The 12,320-nt window shown below is 35.3% G+C and overlaps 1 protein-coding gene across 5 annotated transcripts in view; it reads left to right on the top strand.

Moving 5' to 3' along the window:
• The window catches only part of RPS6KC1 (ribosomal protein S6 kinase C1), a 141,563-nt gene that overhangs the window by 77,627 nt on the left and 51,616 nt on the right, over nt 1-12,320 (top strand). For all 5 annotated transcript variants that reach the window (XM_074351828.1, XM_074351827.1, XM_074351830.1 and 2 more), the window contains one exon: nt 5,710-5,802. In XM_074351828.1, coding sequence (XP_074207929.1) covers nt 5,710-5,802 — 93 coding nt within the window. The remainder of the gene's footprint in view (nt 1-5,709; nt 5,803-12,320) is intronic.

Below are 12,320 nucleotides of genomic sequence, written 5' to 3'. Positions count from 1 at the left end.
GTTCATTATTTCTCTTCTTTAACTGTCTTTGGGCCACAGTTTCAACCAACCCAACAAGAGGATTGATATAAATGATTTTTAACAAATCTTAAATTCTGTGCAGAGCAGATATTTTTTCTCTCTTGAATATGTGTGCAGATATTTCTTTCTAGCCTGGTTGATTAAGAAAATAAAGGAATCCTCCTTTTTGGTTTTGGAATTTTTTGTTGATTACTGTTTTTCCCTTTGGTGGGGTCTAGGTCATGGCTAACTTTAGCTGAGTTTTTTTTCTGTGATGCTTCAAGCTTTTGCTTTGTTGACTTTATTTGAGACTCATGTGGCAAATATAACAGTTCCGAGTTTCCCAGTCATTGATGATAATATCCTTTTCAAAAAAAGACAGAAAGGAGCAAAAACACTCTCCTATTCTTTCTTTTCTTCATTGCTTCATTACTAAAAGACTCCAAGGAAACTTAACGAGCAAATTTCAGAAAAAAAGGAAATGAGCCTTGTTTGAAGTAAGGGTGTAGTTTTAAGTGAAGGAGATGGATTTCGTAGATGGATTTCGTTTCTTTTTTTTTTTTTTAATTGTAGATGACTTTGAATGATTTAAAAGTTAATATTAAAGGGATTTCCCTAGAAAAGATTTGGAATAGCTTTTTTGCTACTTTTACCTCTAGGAATTTGAAGCTCAAGATCAAATTTAGATAAAGACAGTAAATGATCTAAATTTAGAACATAAAAGATTGTATAGTTTCTATCATATGAATAATTTCTTATCATGCAGTTACAGGGTGTGAATGAAAATACAGTTGGCCCTCTGTACCTGTGGGTTCGACATTTGTTGATTAAACCAACTGCAGATTGAAAATATTTTGGGGAAAAAAATTCCAGAAAGTTCCAAAAAACAAAACTTGAATTTGCTGCCTGTAGGCAATGATTTACATAGCATTTACATCACATTAGGTATTATAAGTAATTTAGAGATGATTTGAAGTATATGGGAGAATGTGTGTAGTTTATATGTAAATACTACACCATGTTATATAAGGGACTTGAGCATCCATGAATTTTGGTATTCATGGGGATCCTGGAACCAATCCCCTATGTGTGCTGAGGGACAACTGTATATAGAATATGTGCCTTTCCTGAATATTTGGTAGATTTTTGAGTATAGTTGCTATAACATCAAAAACATTTTTATGTTAAGCATTTTGTTTGCTCGTGTTTTGGTATTTCGCAATTCTTCTTTAGAAAATACTTTAAAATGAATATTGTGTGACCCTTAGTGGGACATGGACAAAGCAGAGCTGGCAGTCAGGAGCATTCCAAATCAGTAATGGGACTGCAATTAAGAGGCATGCTTGAAATGTGATCTAAGAAAGACTTATTTAGGAAACTGAGTATTGAGGATTAGTAGGTTGCCAATGAAAGTCTCTGCAAACCTAAAAATCTATAGATGAAGCCCAGTTCAGAAACTAGTGTAGTTAGTTTTCAGGGTTCATTGTGTGGGTTCTTGTTACATTCTTTGTAGTACGTTCCTTTTGTCCTTGATTGCTAATTCCCTCCCAAATAATGCTGACTTACTCTCAGGTTATTTAACGATGAGTAGCTAACGCTGCTCCAGAAGTTGTTGGTGGACCAGCAGCACAGGTGAACCTGGTAGCTTCTCGGAAATGCAGAATCTTGGGCTCTACCACAGGCTGACTGAATCCAAATCTCCATTTTCACAAGGTCCGTGAATGATGTGCATACACGTTAAAGTTGGAAAAGTACCTCACTAGCAGATTTGGTAAGAACGGAGGTAGATCTCATTTAGAAAAGGAAATAATATGAAATGAAAAGGACTGAGCAGGATAAACAACAACCTAAAAAAAACCCCAAAACAAAAACAAAGGTAAGCTTCACTTAGCCATTTAGAGAATGTAGGGCAGGAATGGTAAATAGGTTTTACTAGTTTGCTAACTAGTCCAGTGGTAGGGGCTGCCTGGAGCACCATACTGTGACTCAGAGTGTGGGATTAACAGAGATGTCTGCCATGGGTTTGAGTGTTGAGTGATATGTACTTGCCATCTTGGGTTTTGAAGGTTGTTAAGATTATTATATATTCTTGCCTCTCCTCCCTCCTCACCCTCTTGTATTTAGTTTTGGACTCCTTGCTTCTCTAGGCAACTTCTGCTATAGTAGTTAAGTGAAAATTTTACTTTCATTAAGGAAATCAGCCGTGTTGCCTAGAAATATACTGTATTCCCCCCACCCCCTGCCCCCTTAGCAATGGCTGAAGTTTCCCTAAACAATGTTACATTATTTTATAAATAAGATGTAATCCCCTTTTGTCTATTATCTAGTTTTGTCATCTTAGACAAATTGCTTAACCCTGCTGCTTTTCAGTTTTCTTATCTGAAAAAAAAAAAAAGAATGTTGGACTTGATCTCTATCTCTTTCTGTTCTTGAAATTCTGTGGATTTATGTTTCCTTTTGCCATATGAAAAAAGGAATAGATCTATAAGGATTCTACCCTATTTAAACACTGCATATCAGAAACACAGGATTTTTTATTGATGATTTTATTTCATGATCTTTCTTTGTTCATTTCTCTGATCTTAAACTTTTATAGATGCGTAAAGTAGAAAGAGAACTTGAATGATCACTTTGCCTTTGGTCTTTCCCTGTTACAATTTCACCATTCCTGTCTTTGCAGAAGTAACTTTACTAAAACACTGTTTTCGTTGGGTTGTTTCTCATACAAAAACTTGTTTTCTGGACTCTGGAGAACATAGTCCAAACTTTTCTTCCTGGCACTCAAGGCCTGTTAAAACCATTAATATTGACCAACCTTAAACGTGTCATTTTTTCCCCCCTCTTTTCTACAATTTGAACATTTTTTCCGCAGCAGGCCAGTTTTCTTCCAATCCTATGTATAATATCCTTTTCCTAAGCTAATTCCTACATAACGTTTAAAATCCCCTTTCATTCCACTTCTTTCTGAGACCACAGTTTATCATACACTAACTAGTGACTTATATTTTTTAAAAATGTTTTATTTGTTATTTAACTTTTCACATATTTGGCTCATCTCAAGTAAGTTGTAAGCTTTTTGAAGCTGGGGACCTTTTGATGATTGATATTCCTTTCACTTATGCACACAGTGGGCACACAGTATTTTATTGAAAGGCGCAGTAGAGATTTTGTGGTTTGCTGTCTCTGCTGTTGAGGTTGTTGAAATGAACTGACAACTTTCTTTGGAAACTGAAAGATCCTATGACATGAGTGAATAAGAGGGTATAATTAGGAGACAGGGATGTTGGACGTGTTTGTCCGTATTTTCAGAGACGAATATAATGGATAAATTATCACTTAAAGCATTCTTTTTCCTCCTATAACTTTCCCTAACCATTCCTTTTACCAAAATTATAAGTCTTACTTTTCCTTGATAATAGAGTAGGGGGAGATGGATTTTCAATTATCAGAATGTGTTGTGTAGCAGAAAGACTGCAAGCAGTAGAATAAGGAGTTGCAGTCTAGTCTAGGATCTTTCACTGTTTGTTCTGACCACAGACACCCAATCAGTCTGATCTTTGCTTATCTGTAAAGTGGGGATTATAATAATAACTCCTTGTAAGTTCTACACTCAGGGCAGGGTGAGGGTTCTACACTCAGGGCAGGGTGAGGGATGAAGATGAAATAATATAAAGATAGAAGAGATATTTCTGTTATATGGCTATTAAAATACCCTGCTAAATATTTTTATATCCTTAAATATATCCTTATATCCTTGGATTTTAAACTTTTAGGGAGGCAGAGATGTGCTTGTGTTTTATGTCATCTAGCTCAGCACCTAATAAAGTGAGATATTAAAAATGTATTCCTAAACCATTTTAAAATTTATTTATGTATTTATTTTACGATATCATACTTTTAAATTGAAGTATAGTTGATGTGCAATATGATATATTACAGATATACAGTATAGTGATTCACAAATTTTTAAAGGTTATACTCCATTTATAGTTATTGTAAAATACTGGCTGTATTCCCCATGCCGTACAGTACATCTTTGTAGCTTACTTTATACCTGATAGTTTGTACCTCTTAATCCTCCACCTCCATTTTGCCCCTCCCCTTCCCTCTCCGCACTGGTAACCACTAGCTCCTTCTCCACATCTGTGAGTCTGTCTCTTTTCTGTTATATTCACTAGTTTGTTGTATTTTTTTTAGATTCCACATGTAAGTGATACCTTACAGTATTTGTGTTAAAAAGATATTTTTGAAATATATCCTAGAGGTATAAATTAAGTAGATTTAAAAAGATTATTATTCTGTCCAGTTGCCACTGTCACCAGCACTTTCAATTGTATTTTAAAAAACAAAAAATTGTTGTCTTCTTTTAAAAAAAATTAAACACTACCTCTTCATACATTTTGAAGTTAATATTTGCTTACTAAACCCAAAAACACACAAAAAATTTGTCTTTGCAAGCTGCCTCCTCTCTTCTTCCTTCTCTTTTCTGCTCTTCCCCCTTCCTTCCAACCAATATTCTAACTGTGACTATAAAGGTGAATATGGCATATTTCCTGTTCTCAAGGAGAGCTGCTTGTCCAGTCATGTTGCTCTGCAGTAGGACTTGAAGTATCAAAAATGGTAACTCAGTAACTCTGAATCATGACATTTGGTTAACCAGGATATTTACGGTCTACTCATGGGGGGAACAATGTGTCCTATATTTTCTAATAGATTTTTGGCAACAAAAGGGTCTGCTTTGAGGATATAATAAAGCTTTGTGTGTCCTGTCATCCTTTTCAGCATCTGCATTTTAATATAAGGATTAATAAAGCATTGCTTTCTGGTTGTAAATGCCAAATAGAGAGGTCTTTGGAGTTTATCTAGTCTATTGTCTTGCTTTCCTGGTAGGGAAAAACTAAGACCAGTGGATGGGAGTTAGGATTATTCTTTTATTTATTGAAATATACCTTATAGATTCACTGATTTTTTTTGTTTTGGACTTTTTTGTAGATAACAGACTAAGTTTTCCACATCACAGATGTTCAAATATTAAAAAATATTCTGTTTCTCCTATAAATCATCTGTTTTGTAGGCTTAAACAATCTCATTTATAAGAATTATTGGTTATAGGGTAGACTTTCTTAATTTTTCCACTGTAATTGGCAGTTTTGGTTGAACTTGAATCTGCCAATCCCTCTTAAAATACGTAGTATATATTTATAAGTAACATTAAAGGATTATGATGAGAGAAAATGACTAATCTTCTCTCCCTTCCAGGGTTTATCTGTTGTTGCATTGTTTTTTAGTCCCCCAATTCTAAATTATTCTTGAGCCCTCTGGGGTAAATAAAAGGCTCTGATTGATTGTTGGCTCAGTTATCCATTTGTTACAAAGTTTCATTATAGTTATATAGTTCTGAATTGAATTATTGTTTTAGAAACTATATCAGCTCATTAATATTTCTTTTTAAAAATTTTGTTTTCATTGTCATCATGATTTATTTACTTGCAACTTTTTTCTTGCTTTTTCTTTTTGATTTTCTTCATTTTTGATTTTATTATTTTTTTTATTTTACATTACAGACAAACAGAAACTTCCTCCTTTCATCTTTCCAGTCTCTGATTTATGATAAATTTAGTTTCCTTTGGCCTGGCATTTGCTTCAGCAGGCAGTCTTCCTTCAAGTACCTCCCTGATTGATGTATAATCTTTTGATATCTTCCATTAGCCTCCAGGATCACTAAGTTCAAGGCCCCTTTGGAACCTAAGGAGCCCTGCCGAGGAGCTGAAGGCCTTCAGAGTCCTTGGGGTGATTGACAAGGTAATTCTTCAGTGTCTCTTCAAGAGTTCAGTCATAAATTGACTACATGCTGACATTATGTCTTTGAAGCTTTGGATCTTAAGGATATGAAACAAAAGGAGAAAATGACTCAAATGCATCTGCACTTTAAAATAACAAAAGCAGAAGGGAAAAAGCTTTTATCTAAGCAATTCATGTAAGGTCATGCAAAATATATTTGTGCTAAAGGAGAAGGTTCTTATTTGTTGGCATTCAGTCTAGTAAGGGGTTTGGTTTTCTAAACCTGTTATAGCAGAGTAGAGATGCACTTTGTGTTATAAAAACTTGTGAGTCAGTGGTTATTCAGCGTTAACTGCTATAGTCAGTCTGCTGGTCAAAAAGACAAATGGCATTCCCCCAATACCTGAACACCTACTGTGTATCAGACCATGTATTATTTCCTGAACACCTACTGTGTATCAGACCATATATTATTTCCTGAACACCTACTGTGTATCAGACCATATATTACGGATTTTATATAAAACAATTTATTACTCCCTCTCCAGCCCTGTTGTTTGCATCTTGGTGGGAAAGTGATGTTTGGAACAGGCTAAGTAACTTGCCCAGAAGTCACATGGCTATTTAGGGTAGTACTGGAATGCAGACATAGATCTTCGTGACACCAAAAGCTTTGCTTTTTCTTATACACTAAACCCTCCTTTACACGCACACATTTTAATATTTGGAATAAAAATACTATGCTAACAGAGATATCTGCCATTTAGTATCCCCAAATTTGATGACATCTCAGATGTGCAAAACATTAACAATACTGGGCCTGTCAGAAAGTTTACAAATGTAATTTTAAAACTGTATGCCATAAATCATGTTTTAAATATATTTGATGAACTACCACTTTACCTTTCAAAGTAAAATAAAGTACTTTATTTAATATTAGGCACAAATTAACTTAGATCTTTTTTATATTAACTGTCTTTTATGAAACACCTCAGTGTTCATTTATAACTTGATGTTCATTGAATGCTTCATGTGTTCTAAAGTATGTGGGTGATTTCATGCTAAAATCGAACAATATGCAGTATATTTCAGGTAACTTGGACAGTAACTAATACTTTGAGTTATTCCAAAGGGAACATTAGGTTGGATGTTACATGAAGTTGTCAGGGTCTCACTAAATTCTTACAAGTATCATTTTTCTCAAATAAAATTATATGACTGAATTTTGAACCTAAAAAATTCTAAGCAGTGGGTCTTTTGAGCCTGAAGTACTTCCTTAACCATGATTTCCCTAACTTTTTCAGTTTTGAGAACGTTCTTTTTGAGAATACAGACATGCAAAATAGCAATTAAATAGTTCTTGGATAATTAAAGATTCTTAGATTTTTGTGGAGGCAAATAGCTTTTTTTGATGTACAACATCTGCTCCCTCTCTTAGATCTGTTTATTTTGACAAAGTGTGACCTTTTCATTGCTCTGCTGTAATCATGAGGAGGTCACCTTCAAGTCCTGGTAATAACTGTGAGTCTCACAGGTTTATCCAAATAAGGACGTTGACAGTGGATGAATTCCTAAATTCTGTGCTGAGGCATAATTCATTACTATCTTTTGTTCTGCTAACCTGGAAATATGTTGGTGTTAATAAGGAAGTATTTAACTTTTCTAAGTAGAGGTAAGGAAATACGTATTTTGGGATTAATAAGCTTTGCAAATAATCTTTTAAAATTTGGAACACAGTCTCTGCTTTGTAAAAACATAAATAGGTAGATTTTTAAAAATTTGAATTGCTTTTTAAAGATAAATTCCTTCCCACTGTAATGAGGAATACCTAAAATTTGGGTTTTAGAAACTTGAAGTTTGCAAGAGAAGTATAAAAATTCAAATGGCTGGAAAATACACTGGATACATTAATCTAGCTTGTGCTAAACACAGCTTCTCTGATTCCCTTTCATTACAATATTGTTCTTTATGAGTTGTTTTGAATGTTATTATTTAATAACTTTGGAAAATCAAATTTCCCTAGGAATAGAATTTTACAGACTTATATATAGAAAGTAAATGAAGCAGATTTGTTCATTAATATCTAAACTGTAAGCTCCATGAAAATAAGATTGTGTTTTTCTTGTTCACGCCTACAATCTTTGCACCTAGAATCATACCTGGCACATAATGAGCTCAATAAGTATTTGTCAAATGAATGAAATTGAGATTTAAATAACTTTAAATATATCATATGTAGAGTGACACCTACTGGTATAATGTGAGACTGCTACCTAGTATCATGGTTCAAGACACTCAGATACCTGTCTTTGCCCAGAGGAACAGAAATTCCATAGCTGTATCTTTGTCTAGAATTTAGAGGGAAACAAGTGACTTTCTATTCTTTAATTGGAATTAGAAAATCTCTCTCTCTCCCTCTCTCCCTCTCTCCCTCTCTCTCTCTCTCTCTCTCTCTCTCTCTCTCTCTCTCTCTCTCTCTCTCTCTCTCTTTATATATATATATATATATATATATATATATATATATATATATATATATATATATATGCAACAAGGAATTTACGCTCTCAATGAGCTGGTATGTGTTCAGAAGCAGGAATGATAGTGAAGGCCCTCAAAATCAAATCATGCAAAGAAGAGCTGAAAAATGAGGGATGGTTAAGCTGATGAAAAACATGTATGGTCTTCATATTTTTGAGGGCTGTTCAGAATAGAGTGAAGATACAGTGATTTGTTCAGGTCTTGAGGGTAGAAGGGGCTATTAAGTATGCCAGAGCAACAGATGCAAACTAGGACATCTTAGACAAACTACAGTATCTGGTTTTCCTGGGAGAAAGGTAGTGAGGGATAAGTCTTGCTTGTTCATTTTCCCCAATGGATACAGCTGGAACTGAATGAGTACAAGTTTTCAAAATTTTGGCAAATGATTAGAGATGCCTTTCAAGAATTAAGATTGACAAAGATGGGTTGGATTCCTTCATATCTTACTTGTTTCTTGATGTTAGAGAAAGCCCGAAGGATCATTGATTAGGCTGTTGCACAAGGAATTGAAGCACTGGATGGATTTTTATGCTAGATTTCTCTTAGCCCTCAGACTCTTTTACACATAGTCTTCATGTACTAATTACAAGGGAAAGTAGAAATTAGTGGAAATACCATACTCGGATAAGAAAGATGGATTGCTCCTGTTTTCATATAAGCTTGTGCATGTGTGCATGCAAACTTTTGTGTTTGTGTGTATGATGTATGAATATATAGGGTGTGTATAAGTTTGTGTGTAGAAGAATTGTTTTATATATAGGTGATTTGCAGTTGAATTAGAAGTCTGGATTGGTAGTTTGACTGGTAATAGGATGTCCAGGGGCTGGGAGAGTTTCTGAGAAAGTTCACTGTTATATAGCTTATCTACAAAAAAGAATAAAGGAGTCCACAGTCGAGTAAATAGTAATGCAGTAATGTCAGTTTTCTGGTCTTGATACTGTGCCACAGCTATATAAGATGTCGCCATTGGGAGAGGCTGGGTGAAGGATGCATGAGACTCTGCTATGTTTATAGATTTTCTTGTGAATTTAAAAAAGAGCCAAAAAAAAAAAAAAAGTCTAAGAGAAGCACTGACTAGAACACCAGAGGGAAAATACCAACATATGATCGCTTCATGTCCAGTTATCTTCTGATTTGTGTGTAGCCTGAGGGTCATTCTTGCATGTGTGTGTGTGTATGGTGTTTACAGGGTTAGCCAATGAAGAAGGTATGGCTGGACTGCCCGAATACATTGCCCCTCCTTGAAAAACAACTTAAGTAGGATGCTTTATAAGTCACTGTTATAAGAGATGCCACATACTTTGTAAACCTGAAACTATTTATTATGTCACATGCCTTGGCAGTTTGTAATTGAGATAGCTTCCCAGCTTTATCTGATGCTTGCTAGGCAGAGTTCTTGGGCTGGCTTGCTATTGGAAAAATGTAGGAGTTTCTATTCTATACCTAAAATATGATTAAGAAAAATCTGTGAAGATTGTTCAAATTGAGTAGCTGTTGAGAGATTGGTACTTACTTTTTTAAGGTTCTTAAGTAATATCCTCTATGATGATATGTGGAAAAACTGTCTTCATTGGCAACACAGACGCATCGGTATTTGGGTTTCTACTCATTGAGGGAACATCGAGTTGAATTGAATTAATAGGAATTTGTTCTTTACCTAAACATTGTGGTAAAAATATTACCTACTATCTTTAATGATATCAAATTACAGATGTTGGAGTTTTGCTTCTGGAAGAATGGTATTGATGTCCTTTTCTCTATTCTGTCTATGAAGTACAAATAAAACTCTGGGCATTATATAGAAAATGAACATAAGAAAACTCTGAAAAGTGGAGAGTAGAAGGAAGACTGGCTAGTGACCCTGGGACCCAATGGTCTACATGGTGGTGAATTCCCTGAATTTTCTTTTGCCTCTCATATTTCAGATAGGATGTTGGAGAAAGGGGCAACTTGGAAAAGCTAACAAGCACAGACAAAACAAACAAGCCAACCTAAGAAAAGCCTGCTCTTTCCAGCCAAAGGACTAGGAAAGGGGGCAGCTTAACAAGACAGAAAACATTTAGATAGTAACCACTCTACTCCAGCCAAACATTACAGGAAAACTTTGGCCCTGTCTTACTACTGCTGGCACAGGCCATGTGAGGCTCCAATACTTCCATCCTTGCAAGTCTGAGATGAGGTGCTACATTCCCCCTGTGGCTATGATGTCAGAAATGGCCAAGTGAGGATCTGGGACTTGTATCGTGCTGGGTAGAAATGGGACATGTCATTGAGAACACCTGGGGAGCTGGGCTTTTAGCCCCACCTGGTGGTAAAGAGGCTTCTTATTCTTTCCCCACTGGGGTAGTTCATAGGAGGGCTTGTGGAGACAGGATATGACCGCTACTCAGTGGTAATGAAGCAACCCCCATGTGGTGTCATTGAGGGCCACATGAAGAGCAGTAATATCGTACCTCTGTCCTTCCTAGCCAAGGTGATATTAGCAGGGACCTGAACTCCTACACCACCAGTAACTCTCCCCCGCCCCAGGTGTCAGTGAAGGCCAAATGGGGAACCTGAATTTTCACCCCCTACCTAGAAGTAACAAACCAGTTATCCCTTTCCTCATCAGAATGATGTTCTAAAATAAAAACATCAAGTAAGATGGAGAGTCTCATGATACCCAAAATATGTAGGTTTCTATAGAAAATCATTGAGAAAAGACAATTAACTGATACCAAGACGGAGATGACACAAATGTTCGAATTATCTGATAAGGATTTTAAAAGGGCCATCATAAAAATGCTTCAGTGAACAATTGCAAACATGTATGAAACAAACAAAAATATAAAGTCTCAGCAGAGAAATAGAAGATATAAAGAAAAACCAAATAGAAATTTTAGAATTGAAAAGCACAGTAGTAGAGAGAGGGGGAAAAAAACTCCTAAATGTGCTCAATAGCATAATGGATAGGACAGAGAAAATAGTGAAATTTAAAGATGGAACAACAGAAACTAAATAATATGAATAGAGTGAAAATAGACTGGGAAGAAAATGAACAGAGACTCAGGAACCTCTGAGGCTAAATGAAAAGATCTGACATTCATGTCAGTGTGGTCACAGATGAAGAGGAGAAAGAGGGTTGAGCTGGAAAGTATTTGAAGAAATAATGGCTAGATGTAAACCTACAGATTGAAGAAGCTGAGTGAATCTCAGACAGGATAAATGCAAAGAAATCCAGAGCGAGGCACATCATGTCTAAAAACTATAGACAGATATTTGAAAGCAGTGTGAGGAAATAGCACTTTGCCTATAGAGGAAGAGCAGTTCAAATGACAGTGGGTTTCTCATCAGAAACCATCAAGGCCATAAGGATGTGGCACCACATTCGTAAGTGCTGAAAGAAAAAAACTGTCAACCCATTTTCTATATCCTGTGAAAATATCCTTAAAGAATGAAGAGGAAGTCAAGCCAATTACAAAGGGAAATCAAACCAATCACAGATGAAGGAATATGTCACTGGCTAATTTACTCTAAAGTTAAATAAGTGTTCTAAACAGAAAGGAAATAATAAAAGCAGGAATCTTAGAACACTAGGAAGGAAGAAAGAACAATGAAAAGAGTGGAAAATGAGTAGACACTTTCCTTTTCCTCCTGAGTATTCTAAATTGTTTTATGGTTGAACAAAAACTGTACTGTCTGATGTAGTTCTAAATGTATATACAGAAAATATTTAAGACAATTAAATTATAAATGAAGGAACGTAAAGGGACATAGAGAGATATAAAGTTTCTACACTTTCTACTGCCTTTCTCCAATAACCATTTTTTAGTTATTTCAAGACAGTGTGTTGCCTTTCCAATTGGTCTTGTTTCTATGTTTGTTTCTTTTAGTTTTATTTTGCTGAAATTTGGCCTAAATTTCAGTCTGTTGAAATGTCTTTGGGCCTTCCTTGTACAGGTTTTTAGTTTTTCTTAGGGTTAATAAATTGCTTCATTCTCCCTCCCCTAATTTGCTAA

This window comes from Camelus bactrianus, chromosome 23, assembly GCF_048773025.1.
Source record: "Camelus bactrianus isolate YW-2024 breed Bactrian camel chromosome 23, ASM4877302v1, whole genome shotgun sequence".
NCBI lineage: Eukaryota > Metazoa > Chordata > Mammalia > Artiodactyla > Camelidae > Camelus > Camelus bactrianus.
The sequence above is the reverse complement of the archived record's forward strand: the minus strand, read 5'-3'. Positions and strand labels throughout refer to the sequence as shown.